Source organism: Podarcis cretensis, assembly GCF_951804945.1.
Source record: "Podarcis cretensis genome assembly, chromosome: 12".
Lineage (NCBI taxonomy): Eukaryota > Metazoa > Chordata > Lepidosauria > Squamata > Lacertidae > Podarcis > Podarcis cretensis.
The window spans coordinates 62,759,050-62,774,243 of NC_137181.1; the positions used below are offsets into that span (position 1 = coordinate 62,759,050).

A 15,194-nucleotide genomic window follows, 5' to 3' on the forward strand; every position below is an offset into this window, starting at 1 on the left:
TCAGAGCTGCCTCCAGGTCCCAGCTCACAGAGGACCAACGCTAGGCTGTAGTTATGTACAAAAGTCTTTATTGAGATTCAGTCTCCATTTCAAAGCCGCAGCGTGCAGCTCTACGTCCCGAGCTTAGACCGGCGAAGTCCTGTCTGAGTCTCCTCCCCCTCCACACCAGTTTAAGACTCTCGCTTTGCTCCACCTCTTCCTAAATTCCTTTCTCCTCTGGGCCCTCCTGCCCGCTAGGGTCTCATCCTTCCTCGACTCCTCTGACGCTGACCCTGACGATTCTTGCCCCTCCTTCCGGCGGGCTTTAGGACCTGGTTCCCTATCCGGGCTACCTTCTGTGCCGCTCGCCTGTACCTTTGAACTTGGCGCGCGCGCCCAGCCTGCAACTTTCCTCTTAACCGTTAACTCGCTCTCCGATGGAGGCGTGGTCCACCCTGACTCATCTTCTCTCGCTGGTGGTGCATATGTGGGCTCTGACACCTGGGACTCCTCCCCCCCACTACGCTCTGGTGGGGAAGCTGGTCCTGATTTGCAACTGGTGCTCTGGGAGTCCCCGCTGGCCCCTTGCTTCTGGGGTGTCCCCCTTGGGTCGCCCCTTGCCCTGCCCATCGGCGCCCCCTTCTGTGAATCTTCCGATTCGCTGGAGAGGCTCATGGAATCTATCGGGCTGCTGTCATATTCTCCTACGCTGCCCTCGGATTGCTCCCCCTCACTTTCCATCTCCTCTCCTCCCTGCGCTCCCGCTGAGTCCCTGACAGTATGTAACCCAAGGTACCACTGTACTACTCCCACTGTACTACTCCCACTGTACTATCACAACCCCCCTGATATGTGCAGCCTTTGGCTTAACACATTAGAGCTCAATTACAACTGAAACTATCAGACAGGTTCCACATACGTTTTCATATGCACAGCACAGAACTGCAGTGTCATACGGGCACTGGCACCTGTGCATATTCATCCTATGAATTTTAGGATTTATGTTTGCCTTCCCTTTCTCTTCCTCCTTAATTTCCCTTTGGTTGAAATTTAAATTGTGAGCTGTCTGGAGCAAAGTATATGTACACAGAAACTTTGGCTGCTGCTCTTTTTGGAGTATGGGGCTATTCCAACACTCCTCTATTTTTCTACAAGAATTGAGGAGGAATAGCACAAAACCTCTTTCCTTTAGGCTCACTTTGCAAGTATAGCAATGACAATACAATTTTTCTGTATGCAGCAATGTAAAGTCTGGAATAATTGCATTTGCAACAATTAGTTTCTCACTGCAAGTCCACATGTTTTTCAGGGCAGTTCTAACGTCTTTCTCCAACACGGCATACAATAGTCGTGTTTTCTCATTGCTGATACCATGCATTGAACTAAGTAGCATATATTTTTCCAGGCGTGCCTGGAGTTGTTCAGCAACCACTCACTCAATCAATCACCTTGCCCAAGAATGGAAGATTTGAGACTGGGCGATAGTTGGCCATATTGGACACATCTAAAGATGGTTTTCTAAGAAGCGTTTTGATAACCGCTTCTTTCAGCAGGTCAGGGAAGGCTCCCTTACAGAGAGAAGCATTCACCACCCCACTAAGCCCATTGCCCAGCCCTTCCTGGCTAGCTTCTACAAGCCAGGATGGGCAAGGATCAAGCAGACAAGTGGTTGGTTTCACTCGTCCAAGCAGCCTGTCCACATTCTCGGAGGTAACAAATTGGAATTGATCCCACGCAACTTGACTAGACAGGATTCTAGCACTCTCCTGCCCCAGCCCTGCTCCCACGGTAGAGTCTACCTTTTACCAAATCTGAGTAAACTTATCTGCAAAAAACTTTGCAAAATCATTGCAGAAGATCATGTGGCCTGTACTGCACCCCAATGGAGCAGGTGGTTCCGCTAAATTGTGAACCACTTGAAAGAGTCTCCTGCTGCTGTTTTCCGTGGATGCAACAGAGGTGGTGAAGAAAATCTTCTTTGCTGTCGCTATCGCCACTTGGTAGACTCGGCATTGAGCTTTAACTGGTGTCCGGTCAGCTTCAGAATGAGTTATCTGCCACTGGCACTATAACTGTCTCAGCAATTGTTTCATTGCCCTCAGATCCATGGAAAACGACAGGGCTGTCCAGGCTCCATGCAATCGGAAAGGGAGCTTCAGAGCCAAACAGTCAATAGCCCTGGTTAACTCCACATTCCAGTGGGCCACCAGGGAATCATCTGGAAGGCCATTAACATGGGATAAAGTATCCCCTACCACTCTCTGGAAACCATTTGGATCCATTAAGTGGCAGGGGTGGACCATCCAAATCAGTCCCACCTCCCTTCAGAGGAGAACGGTTGCAGAGAAGTCCAGTTGCACCAGGAAGTGATCTGACCATGGCACTTCTTTTGTTTCACTTTTACTTAGTGTCAGATCACCAACATCCACAGAGGTGAACACCAGGTCCAAGGCATGTCTGCAGCTATGAGTTGGGCCAGACTTATTCAGGCATAGCCCCATGGAGGCCATGCTTTCCACAAAGTCCTGAGCAGCCCCTTGTAAGGTCATGTTGCCGTGGATGTTAAAATCCCCTAGGACAACCAAAATAGGTGTCTCCAAGAGAATATCTGCCACAACCTGAATCAGCTTGGCCAGGGAATCCTCGGTGCAGCAGGGAGGTCGGTACACTAAAAGGAATCCTGTACTGCCCCTATTGCCCAGCTTCCAGAACATGCACTCAGAGAACTGGGTCTTCCCAATAGGACGCCTGGTGCAAACTAATGACTTCCTAAAAATAACTGCAACCCCCCTCCCCGCCCACAAGGCCTGCATTGCTGTGCATAAGAGAAAACTGGTGGACAAACAGTGGCAAGGACAAGCCCATCTGCTTCATCCAACCAAGTCTCTGTTACACATGCCCGGTCAAGTCCTCCATCCACGATCAAGTCATGGATGGCAGTGGTCTTATGAATCCTTGACCTGGCATTGCACAGCAGTACCTTCAGGTCATGTGGGTCTCCCTTGCTGATTCCAGTATCTGTCTGGTCAAGACCAGACCCGGAGGCAGGGATAGTCCTCAAACAACAACTAAACCTGCCTCCTCGGTAGTGACATGTTCTGGTCTTAGCATAACTCCTCCTACCCGTGATCACTGAGATTGGTTGTCCCAGTGCATCCCCCCCTGTGGAACCTGCCCCAGCCATTTTGTTGGCTGGGACCCACTCCCAGGCAGCCTTGACCCCTCCCCTTAAAATCAAATTAAAACCTATACAAAAAAATAAAAAATAAAAATAAAAACAGTAAAAGTTACAAACATACCAAAATTAAACAAATTCCCAAACCCGACTAAACATCCATCCCACCCCCCACACCTGAGGCCTCCTTGGAGTCTTATAAGCTGTGGTGGTGAGTATGGGGCCTCCCCCAGGCCCAAGGTGGAAAATGTGCTTCAAGGGGGAGCGGTCCTCCCCAAGACTCACTAGCAGAGCAACAGCAGCAAAGTCTTCAAATAACAAATGAAGTAACTCAGCACATCTGTGTAGCTTTAATTACTTTCTTGTGGATACAATCTCATGGTTTCAGAGCACATAAAGGGAAAATGAGCATGGAAATGGGGAATTATTCAAATTGTTACAATGGATTGCAAGGAACAAGATTTAAGCAAAACTCTAAAGAGGTCTCTAAAGAGGTCTATTTTTCAGTCTATAAGATGCCCCCATGTATAAGATGCCCCCTATTTTGGGGGACTCATGGCCCCACGTATAAGAAGCCCCCTGATTTTTGACATTATTTTTTAGGGGGAAAACCTAGTCTTATACACGGGAAAATACAGTACATGTTCGTAACCTTTAATTTAGTTACTAAGATGAAATTTGCAGGTATGCATGTGTTGAAGGACAAGGTTCACAGGAGTAGGAAGAGAAAAGAACGAGACATTAATCTGGTAGGAAGCTGAAGAGACTTGGGGCACAGGTAGTCTTTTCATCACTCCTTCCCATTGAAGGTCATGGCCCAGGAAGAGAGAGGAAAATAGTTGAGGTATACCACTGGCTGTGAAGGAAGGGTTTGGTTTCTTGCAACATAGTCTCCACTTCCTTGAAGAAGGACTTCTGGTGAGAGATGGGCTGCATCTCACAGCGGTTGGCAAGAATGTGTTTGCTAAGAGTCTCATGAACCTAATCAGGAAGAGTTTTATACTAGATCTTGAGGGGGAGGGAGACAACATTACAAGCAACAGAAGAACACCTGGTACTGGGGATAGTAGCTTCACTGATGCACAGTAAAGTGAGGTGGTATTCCAGATACATGCTAAAGGGCAAGAAATTACAGGAAGAAAGCAGTTAGAGGGAATGACTCATGGTTTCAGTTTTCTCTAAATGCACAGAGATAAGCAAGACAAATTGGAGCTTTTAGTACAGGATGACAAATATGACCTGGTAGGTATTACTGAAACCTAGTGGGATGAGACTCATGAATGGAATGTAGGAATTGAGGGGTATAACCTGTTCAAAAAGAATAGACCAAACATGAAAGGAGGAGTAGTATTTTATGTACATAAAGGATGTGTACACTTGTGAAGAAATTTATGACTTGGAGCATGGAAAGCAGATTGAGAGTATATGAGTAAAAATTGTAGGAGAGAGAAACAACAGTGACCTTACTGTGGGTGTCTACTTCTTCCACCTTCTGGGCAATGAAATTGTCAGTGAGGCAATGAATGAATTTGTTGGACCCTACATTTTTGGCAGAGTTTGAGTTCCAACAGATATCGGGGAAGGTGAAGTCTCCCATGACTTCTATTTCTCTCCTTTTTGCATGTTTGGTAATCTGCTCTAAGAAGGCTTCATCCAAATCTTCAGTTTGGCTTGGCAGTCTATAGCAGACACCCACTGTTATTCATGCTGTAGAGGGCTGGGAAATCATGCAACTTCTCACAATGTTATTCCAGTACTTTGATGGGGATGATGACACTTTGATGGTGCCTGATGACTGGCTCTTGGCTCTACACCAAACTCCATGCACTGCAACCAATGCCGAATGAGGTCACTAGAAATCCACTTCAGCCTGCACGATTCATTACTCCCACATACCACACCCCCACTGTGTGCTGAACACACAACAAGGAATTCATAGAATCCTCGTAGAGTTGGAAGGGACCATCATGTGGAGATGAGAAAATCCAGACTTGCTGAAATCCTTGCTTCTACACTACTGTTACAGGAACAGAATGCTTCTCCTTTATCTGGTCACACACACGCAGCTGCACAACATTACAGTACCCCTATGAAGTCTTTTACCAAGCTTGTGCTACAGGCATAATATTTCTTTATGTGGAAAACGTGGCTATATTTAGAGAAACATAGATGCTTTGGATGGCCTAACTTGGCAACTACCAGGTTCAGTACTATAGCTGGAAATAATTCATTAAGCAAACAGTCATTAACAGCCAAGTTAAAAAGTCATATTATCCTTGAAGATGAAATAAACTGAAAAAGTGGACACAAATGGTAGCGTCTTGTGATTTTCATCTTCCATTCATGAGGTGGTGAGTACAGAACTGGCAAATATTACTTCACCCAGTTCCTAACCTTAAACTCTACCAGGCAGCCTAACTTGCAGGCTCCTAAGACTTGGTGAGGAACGCACCTCAAGAGGCAAGCTGGGGCAGCTGCTGGGAGGACAGTCAGATCTGGTTGCCGTATTTCAAAATCAGGACACCCCCAAAGTTGTTTTCTATTTTCATTTTTTTTTACAATAATGCCCCCAAACCATGGTTTTTCAATTGACTTGCCTAAGATCCAAGACAAAATGCCACCTTTTGGAATTTTCCGCCTTTGAAATCCCATTAATGGCAGCTCTACTCTATCTGAGACTAGTGATGATGAAACGGTTGGTGAAGAATTACTTGTAAAATGCCAGCTCTAGTTTATTTTTCTTACCACTTTCTTACCACTCTGTTGCTGAAATCCAAAACTATAAATGATTTCACAGAAACCTCAGGGATGTGTGGTGATTCATGGGCCTTATTGTGGGAACTAGATTAGCAATCAGTCTATTTCATGCCTTAGATGTGCATAATCTCTGACATACACACAAACCACATTGTTAAAAAATCAATTCAAAATAATTTTTAAAAGGAAAAAGTACATGCTTACGGTAGCCAATTCATCAAACTTCCCAAAGAGTTCATTCAGAAGCTTCACCAATTCTTGAGCAGTGCATTGCGATGCCAAGCTGGTGAATCCCACAATGTCTGCAAACAATATGCTACAAAGAGAATAAAGGAAATGCAGAGGCATTAGCAGTGTTTATCCCAACATATTTTTGGAAGGATTGCGGGTGAAATGTAAGGCCAAGTAACAATGCAAATCACTTTACTTAATTTGCAGTCTTCAATGACTTTACATGGGGCAGACCCATGCAATGGCCCAGAGCAGCCTCTCCCAACCTGGTGTCTCCATATGTTTTCACTATTGCTCCCATTATCTCTGCCTGCTGCCTGTGCTGAGTCGGCTGGAGGGAGCTTCTGAAGTCCAGGAAGGACGGCAGGCTGCCTCATGGTGGCAAACCAGTTGGTGCAAATTACTGCTTCATTATGTGTTACATGTAGCATACACAGATATACAGTGACAGAGGTCTGTCCTGGTCCTGGGCTGCAGCCTACTTTCCTGTCCCTTGGTTAATTCCAAAAACAGAGCCGAACAAGCTTGCCATGCCTCATCTCAGACTAACTAGGAAAGGAGCAGGAAAGGTGGAGATATATGGCCAATTATCCTTCCAATTAAATTAAATTAAATTAAATTAAATTCCAAGTCCTCTTAGCGTTATTCAATTCATTTTGTAGATAATAAAGGATGGTAAAGTGTCAGCTCTATGTTTCCATTGTAAAACTTTTGCAAAATAGAGCTTCCCTCCCTTTCCCCCTTTTTTACACACACAGTTCCTTTTAGAATCATAGAATCATAGAATCATAGAGTTGGAAGAGACCACAAGGGCCATCGAGTCCAACCCCCTGCCAAGCAGGAAACACCATCAGAGCACTCCTGACATATGGTTGTCAAGCCTCTGCTTAAAGACCTCCAAAGAAGGAGACTCCACCACACTCCTTGGCAGCAAATTCCACTGTCAAACAGCTCTTACTGTCAGGAAGTTCTTCCTAATGTTTAGGTGGAATCTTCTTTCTTGTAGTTTGGAACCATTGCTCCGTGTCCGCTTCTCTGGAGCAGCAGAAAACAACCTTTCTCCCTCCTCTATGTGACATCCTTTTATATATTTGAACATGGCTATCATATCACCCCTTAACCTCCTCTTCTCCAGGCTAAACATGCCCAGCTCCCTTAGCCGTTCCTCATAAGGCATTGTTTCCAGGCCTTTGACCATTTTGGTTGCCCTCCTATGGACACGTTCCAGTTTGTCAGTGTCCTTCTTGAACTATGGTGCCCAGAACTGGACACAGTACTCCAGGTGAGGTCTGACCAGAGCAGAATACAGCGGCACTATTACTTCCCTTGATCTAGATGCTATACTCCTATTGATGCAGCCCAGAATTGCATTGGCTTTTTTAGCTGCCGCGTCACACTGTTGGCTCATGTCAAGTTTGTGGTCAACCAAGACTCCTAGATCCTTTTCACATGTACTGCTCTCAAGCCAGGTGTCACCCATCTTGTATTTGTGCCTCTCATTTTTTTTGCCCAAGTGCAATACTTTACATTTCTCCCTGTTAAAATTCATCTTGTTTGTTTTGGCCCAGTTCTCTAATCTGTCAAGGTCGTTTTGAAGTGTGATCCTGTCCTCTGGGCTGTTAGCCACCTCTCCCAGTTTGGTGTCATCTGCAAATTTGATCAGGATGCCCTTGAGTCCATCATCCAAGTCGTTGATAAAGATGTTGATTAAGACCGGGCCCAAGACAGAACCCTGTGGCACCCCACTAGTCACTCTTCTCCAGGATGAAGAGGAACCATTGATGAGCACCCTTTGGGTTCGGTCAGTGAGCCAGTTACAAATCCACTGAGTGGTAGCATAGTCAAGACCGCATTTTACCAGCTTCTTTACAAGAATATCATGGGGCACCTTGTCAAATGCCTTGCTGAAATCAAGGTAGGCTACATCCACTGCGTTCCCTTCATCTACCAGGCTTGTAATTCTGTCACAAAACGAGATCAGGTTAGTCTGACATGACTTATTTTTCAGAAATCCATGCTGACTATTGGTGATCACAGTATTCCTTTCTAGGTGCTCACAGACTGTTTGCTTAATGATCTGCTCCAGATGTTATCATCCATATTTTTAATCCAATTTCTTCCATCCTCATTTGTACAAGTATAATTTGAACTAACATTCAGGGGATGGTTGCCGAATCATAACTGTAGAGAGAAAAACTTTAAACAAACAAACAAACAAACAAACAAACAAACCGTAGGCTCCCCGCCCCATCATCTTTTGCACCGAATGAAGTCTTATCTCAAATTCAAACCTTAAAATCCTTGCAGTTGGTTTGTTCCACAGTTTGTGATCTCATCTCTTCTAGCACACACCTGCACTTTAGTCCAATTAAGCTCTAATTAACAGGAGAACCTCTGCTTCTTAATGGTGGCACTGGAAGCTTTTCGGCAGGCAAAGTGCTTTTGCACTCAGTGCTTCCCTGGCCCCTGCATTCCATGCCAAAGTGAAAGCCAGGTACTGAAATGAACTGGAAGTGAAGCCGTACGCCATCCCTGGGGGGAATTTGAAAGGATAATTACCCTCAATAATCCTGGTTTCTCTATCTCCTACTTTCTCCCGCTGTCATGGGGGCTGCCTCCATTAAGGCAGTGCAGAACCAGAAGCCAGCACAAGGCTGTCCTGCAGTGCTGAACATCAGAGCACCTTGCAGCAGGGATAAGTTGCATACCATCCTGAAGGACACTTTGAAATAGAGGAGCCGGACTTGCAGACTAAGGGCCTAAGTACACATTATAGTGCAGCTATGTTTAGCACTAGCCAACCACCTCTGTAGGCAAGACCAGGCGGGGGTGTCATATGCAGCAACTTCATTTCTTCCTGCCACTTTTACTGTAATCCTTCCTCCAGGCACTTTTACCCCATTGGTGTTCCAGACAGATAAATGCTCACCTCATAAACATGAGGCAGGAGGCACATAGGGGGAAATAATGTGAGGGAGATTTCAGGGGGAAAGTGGCAAGCCATATTTTTCCACTGCAAATCTCTCACTCACAAGGCTACTTTGTTTGCAGTAAAGAAGCAGCTACTGGGCAAATACTACAGAAATGGTACAGAAGGCTGTGCTGTAACATGCAATTTTAGCCCTTTAGCTGCTTAACAAAAGTTCTCTGGTGCGGGAAAATTAGAGAGAAAGCCACTCCCGATCTCAGGAGGGGGTGTGTGTTGCGGGCTCGCGACCCCGCCCACAATCTCGCGGGGCTAACACCAGCCCCGCGGGACCTTGGAATTCATTAGTATTCTATGGCAGCGGCGCTAGCCAATAGGAAGGCTTGAGGGACGGGTCTTCTTGAGGGCACTTAAGGTCGGGGAAGCCCGGGCTCGCCCCTTTTGAGGGGTGGGTCTTCTTGAGGGCACTTAAGGTCGGGGAAGCCCGGGCTCGCCCCTTTTCCCTCTTCGCAGCAGCCGAGGTTTCCCACCCACCCTCCCTTTAGGCGTGCATTCTGGACTTTGCTATGGGCTTCGGCTGGTCGCCGCAAGGGGCCTGGTAGGAGTTTTTCCATTTGGCTAATTGGCTGTATTTGAAGCCACTTGGTTTTTTCGCCTACCTCGTAGCAAAACGTCACAACTCCTTGGTTTTGGCGGTTAGGCATTGGCCGGGGTATTGTTATGCAAATGAGATCGGGGGGGGGGGAGGTTTGCCATCACCTCCCCCAATTCTTGAAGGGTGGTCCGATAAAGGATTCCGAGGAGCGTCGCCTTGTCCGAAACCTACGGAGGCTAGGGCCTAAAGCGCGCTCCCGAGCGGTAACCCCTCGGGGAGCACCTACGGATGCACATCTGGGGGGCTCCCCCTGACGGTGTTAACCCTTCCCGGTTAGATCTGGATAGTCTGTTAGGGCCAATGCCTAAGGCCAATACCCCTCTTACCTGTATTCAATAAAGTTGTGGCCATTTTTCGCCCATTAACCTTAATTCTGTTGTCTGTGTCTTATTTACCCATCTGTGGGAGGGGGCGGGTATTGCCACGCAAAACACATTTTAAAATATGCACAGTAAACTCACATTATATATACTTATATAGCATTGGCAAAGAAACCCAGCAGAGAGGTTAATAAGTTCACCACACACATCTTTCTAGTTTTATCCTCTCAACTATCAAGATGTGGTTTTGTGTAATTTATGATTTGCCCATTATCGTAGCCTGCTTAAATCCCAGCTATGCAGCTCTTACATGTTAATGATGAATATTATCATGGACACTGAAGAGAGAAGCAGTTTTCAAAGTTTGGAAAACCATCACATTATGGCCAACCACAATAATTCTTCCAGAGCATCATCTGCATCCTGTTTATGTAAGTTATGCTGTGGGAGAAACCATATGTTGTATGTGATTTCACCTTTACTGCTGCATCTGTTCCTAAGAGAGAAACTTCTGCCACTATTTTGATTTCCTGGGGAAATTGGATGCTCATAATCCGGGAGTCAAGAAAGAGCTCTTTGCATCCCCTCTAACTGAAAAGATGGGTAACTGCCATGCATAAAACAGCTGCAGACTTAGTAAAAATATCCTGTATGTCATCCTAAACCTTTTCCAGAGGGTAGCTATTGCAGCAAACACAACTCAAGAGTCTTGGGCCACTTAAAGCCTAAAACGCTCATTATGGTGTAAGTTTTCATTGACTAGACTGCTTTATCTAATGCTATCACATGCCTATCCCTCAGCTGGCATCTCAAACCAGCTGACTCAGAAGGGAGGAACACTGGCTGCAATGGGACTTACTTTTAAGATTGCCAGCAGTTCTTTACTGGTTTTGCTGCTGTGCTTTAATGGAATCAAAACATGCAGAAATTAAACAAGGGTATCTCAATGCATGACTTTTAACTCCATGCAAGGAAAAGCTCCACCTTCTTTATTTTTGTATGTCAAGCTGACGTTTAAGCCATAGAACATCAACAGCCGAGTGTTGATTCCTGGGTGTGGACTAGGTAGGTGCAAGCATGGCTGGTGGACGCAGGGGCCAGGAACCTTTTCGGGCTCCTGAGGCCAATGGCTGGGCTGCAGAGGGAGGGAGGGAAGGAGATAGGGTGGTAATATTGGGTGGCTTTTCAGGACACAAACTGTGAAGACAGCTGGGTAGGTGGCATGTGAAATGCTGGCGACAGCCGAGAATGAAATGCATGGTTCTGGAGGCAGCTGACAGGGTGAGCAGGGATTCACTATATATTGCCAGCTCAAAAATTCTGAAATAAAACAGGGTCAATCTAAAGGGTCAATTTTACAGCTAGCCTCTATTATCTGATAAGGTTCCTGTGTATAGTACCAGTAGAATAGGCAGAAATTCAGCAGATAAAAGTTTTACACAGTGTGTTTGCAAACAAGGAAAAGAGATCCAGCTCCTGAATTCATATGTTCCTGGACTTCCCACTGTTGCACCCAGAGTTATTCCTTGCTGCTCTCGAAAAGTCATTATCTCAAGCAGAGAACTGCTGGTGATCTGGGTTCCTGTGGTGGTGGGGATAGCTGCAAATGGTCCTGTAAACTTGATCAGCCCCAGAATCTATTTGCAGTACCAGGACTGAATTCTGGAAGATGTGAAGGGATTGTTTTCAGACTGTTTCTCAGCAGGTTCAGAGTGTCTTTTCCTCCCTGTTGAGCAACTTCGGATTAAGGAGCACAGCTTTCAGAGGTCAGATGGACTTCAAGTTCTCTTTAGACTGATGTTTTAAACCAATTCCAAATTTGTTTTATGTGCATATACATGTGAAACTCTGACACACATATTCATGATTAGATTGAAATATATAGGCTCCTGTCTATATCTTCTTGGGCAATTATTCTGGTTCCAGTTTTCATGTCAGCTTTTAGCTCCTTGATCTTTCTCTTTTGATATGGTGCTCTGAGGCTTCCATGGTCTTTGCAGCTTTACTACTGGGAGCAGAGGTGATTATAAGAATTCTTTCCTGTATTCTTTTTGCATAAAACAAATAGATTTAAGTTCAAAGACTTTGAGAACCAAACCACAGAGAGAGTTCGCTGTGAGTAAACAAAACAACAGCTGCAAATAATTCTAACTGGGAGCTCTATGCAGCCATAAAGTAAAATTCAGCAGAACAACCTTCATAAAAAGAACCTTAGGAAAACAAAAGAAGAAAAAAGAACTCAAATCCTGTGTACAGAATAGATGGGTGGTTTGATACAGAAGTGGTACATATCAGGATCATTACCTATAAACAAGTTAAACAAGGGCTGTTTCAGTTGATTTGTTTTTGCAGAGATAGGAATAATAATAATAATAATAATAATAATAATAATAATAATATATTATTATTTATACCCCGCCCATCTGGCTGAGTTTCCCCAGCCACTCTGGGCAGCTCCCAATCGAATGTTAAAAACAATACTGCATTAAATATTAAAAACTTCCCTAAACAAGGCTGCCTTAAGAAGTCTTTTAAAAATAGGAGAGCGGGCGCCACTAGAAGGCCCTCTGTTTGGTTCCCTGTAACCTCACTCCTCACAGTGAGGGAACTGCCAGAAGGCCCTCGGTGCTGGACCTCAGTGTCCAGGCTGAACGATGGGGGTGGAGATGCTCCTTTAGGTTTACAGGACCAAGGCCTGTATACTGTATATGCCTTTGTATGTGAGCAAAAAGGCTACACTGATGATGCTTGGCATGGGGACAGGGTGAGTTTCTATTCCAAATGGCATTTGGGATCCAAAACAGGGCCAGGAATATTGTAGTGGGTTTCTGGGCTACTTCCAGAGATGGTCTGTGGGGCTGGGGCTGCACTAGGGCACTGTGTTGCATGCTCTGCATGCAAAAAGTGAGGTTCATAGCTTTGAAAGAAAACTTACCGTATTTTTTGCCCTATAGGACGCACTTTTCCCCCTCCAAAAATGAAGGGGAAATCTGTGTGCGTCCTATGGGGCGAATGCAGGCTTTCGCTGAAGCGTGGAGTGCGAGAGGGGTCGGTGCACACCGACCCCTCTCGCTCTCCAAGCTTCAGGAAGCTATCAGCAAGCCTGGGGAGCCGACGGGAGTTCCCACAGGGCTCCCTAGGCTGCAGATAGCAGCCTGTTGCCCGGAGCGCGGCGCGCGCTGAAGCAGAGCACCCCGCACTTCAGACAGATATCCGCAGCCTAGGGAGCCCTTGGGGGGGGATAAATTTTTTTCCTTTATTTCCCCCCAAAAAAACTAGGTGCGTCCTATGGGCCAGTGCGTCCTATAGGGTGAAAAATACGGTATTCCCCTAATAATAATTAGAATTTTTTTTACTGATTCAGACCTATTCTGGAGCACCTCAGCTTGTGCCTGTGCCTTCACTCCTCTCCCCTTCAATGAATTAGAAGCAAAGCCGCCACTCCATCCTTTGAACTGCTACAGTCCCAGAAGAATCAGCTAAGACGACCCTTCACTATATGTGCATGTGAGATGTCTGTAAGACTTTACATTTTGCAAGCTTGCATCAGTCCTACCTAACATTGTCATGTCTCTGAATGTAAATTTTATGGAAAATCCTTTCAGGTGGCTTCAGGAAATCTTCCTTCATTTCCATGGCAACATTCCTGGGCAAAAGACTCATCAGAAGTCGCTCCTAAAAGTTAAACAAAAACAAAAGCATAGTTGTCAAAACTGCTATTAAGCTTGAATAGTTCATCTGATCAAATTTGTATGCAGGATAACATCGACACATAAAATCAAGCAAGGAATCCCAATTAGAAAAGCCTCAAGCATCTAAAATGGTCCTGCTGCCTTGCTACCTAAGTCTAAGCCAGGTAGCTTAGGTTTGGCATTAGTCCATCATCTGAACTTGGGGGCGTGGTTTATTTCACTCTAGACACACCATAAGCTGTAACCATGTCTTGTTCTTTGTCTGGAGCAGACCAACCACAAACCTGGAATCAGGTGACATGCTAAGCCAAACCAAACCACAACTCAGCCCCAGAGAGCACAGCAGCAGAACTGGGGAAAGAAGCACAGCAGCTGCCATCTCCTCTCCAGAAATTTGCATGTTCAAACTGAGCCTCTAGAGCAGCCTTTCTCAATCCTGGGATCCAAAATGCTTTTGGACTGCACTCCTATCCTTCCTAGCTATCAGGATCAGTGGTCAGGAATTATGGAAGTTGTAGTCAAACATCTGTGGACCCAAGGTTGCAAAAGGTTGCTCTAGCGTCTGGTCTGATACTGTCTCTTAGGAATATGAGGTTGTGACCTTGAAATTAAAAATTATATTTTTCCTCCTGCCAGTGCTACATAATGTACTTCTCCTTGTGTAGACTTGTTTACACGTATATATGACATAACAGATGTATGAAATCTGATACACAGTAGTATCCAAAAGCTCCAACGACAAAGTGCCAAATACTCATTTTTACCAATGACATGTTGCTGTCTTTCATTGATACATGTTGTGGTAAGTATCAGAAAATTAACCCTTCTGACCTGGACATGGCGCCATGAGCACTGACTCCCCTCTCCTGTCTGCTAAGTATTTTCGGGACAGCTAAGTTACCAGACTGTGTGAACAAAGACTTTCACTACTTGGGTAAATATTTCCTTTCCTATTCCACATTACCCCTAATCTTGAAGAGGATTAATAATGAGCACTATGAATACCAGAATTAAGTAAGAAACAAACCCAACTGTGCAAGCAATGGCCGAGCCAAAAAAAGATGGGGAGGCGGCGGCTGGAAATGATATAAATACTAGTGCCTTACAAACCAATGCAGAAAGATCTCGCTGAGATTAAAAAAAGATATGGCTGAAGTAAAAACAGAGCTTTCAGAGCTGCATAAAAAAAGAATGAATTTGAACAACATTTGAATATGCATGAGATAGTTACACAAGCGAATCAGAGTATTGCAGATAAGCAGATCTCACTCTTGGAATCCCAAGTAAAGAGTAATTGGCATCAGATGCCCTCCTTCACAAAGAGAAGCACTTATGGAAGACTTCTTTTAAAAGCTGCTATCTCTGCTGGAAAATCAAAGCATTAAAATCAAACAAATCAAGGAGTCTGATGAAGGTGTGGAGGAGAACTAAAAGTCTTCTGGACTTCCGGAGGCGGCGC

General features: G+C 45.2%; 1 protein-coding gene and 1 long non-coding RNA gene across 4 annotated transcripts in view; one reads left to right on the forward strand and one right to left on the reverse strand.

Moving 5' to 3' along the window:
• The window catches only part of ADCY1 (adenylate cyclase 1), a 236,131-nt gene that overhangs the window by 63,280 nt on the left and 157,657 nt on the right, over positions 1 to 15,194 (reverse strand). For both annotated transcript variants that reach the window (XR_013832103.1, XM_079947528.1), the window contains exons 3-4: positions 13,600 to 13,718; positions 6,116 to 6,227 (exon numbers count right to left, since the gene is read on the reverse strand). Coding sequence is in view for 1 of the 2 variants with exons in the window: in XM_079947528.1 (XP_079803654.1) it covers positions 6,116 to 6,227; positions 13,600 to 13,718 (231 nt within the window). In the remaining variant the exon portion in view is untranslated. The remainder of the gene's footprint in view (positions 1 to 6,115; positions 6,228 to 13,599; positions 13,719 to 15,194) is intronic.
• The window catches only part of LOC307199693, a 69,313-nt gene that overhangs the window by 40,896 nt on the left and 13,223 nt on the right, over positions 1 to 15,194 (forward strand). Inside the window, exon 3 of one of the 2 annotated variants that reach the window (XR_013832130.1) lies at positions 13,408 to 13,550. This is a non-coding gene — a long non-coding RNA (uncharacterized lncRNA). Of the gene's footprint in view, positions 1 to 13,407; positions 13,594 to 15,194 lie in introns of those variants that run through there. The other variant, XR_013832131.1, reaches the window with a different exon arrangement.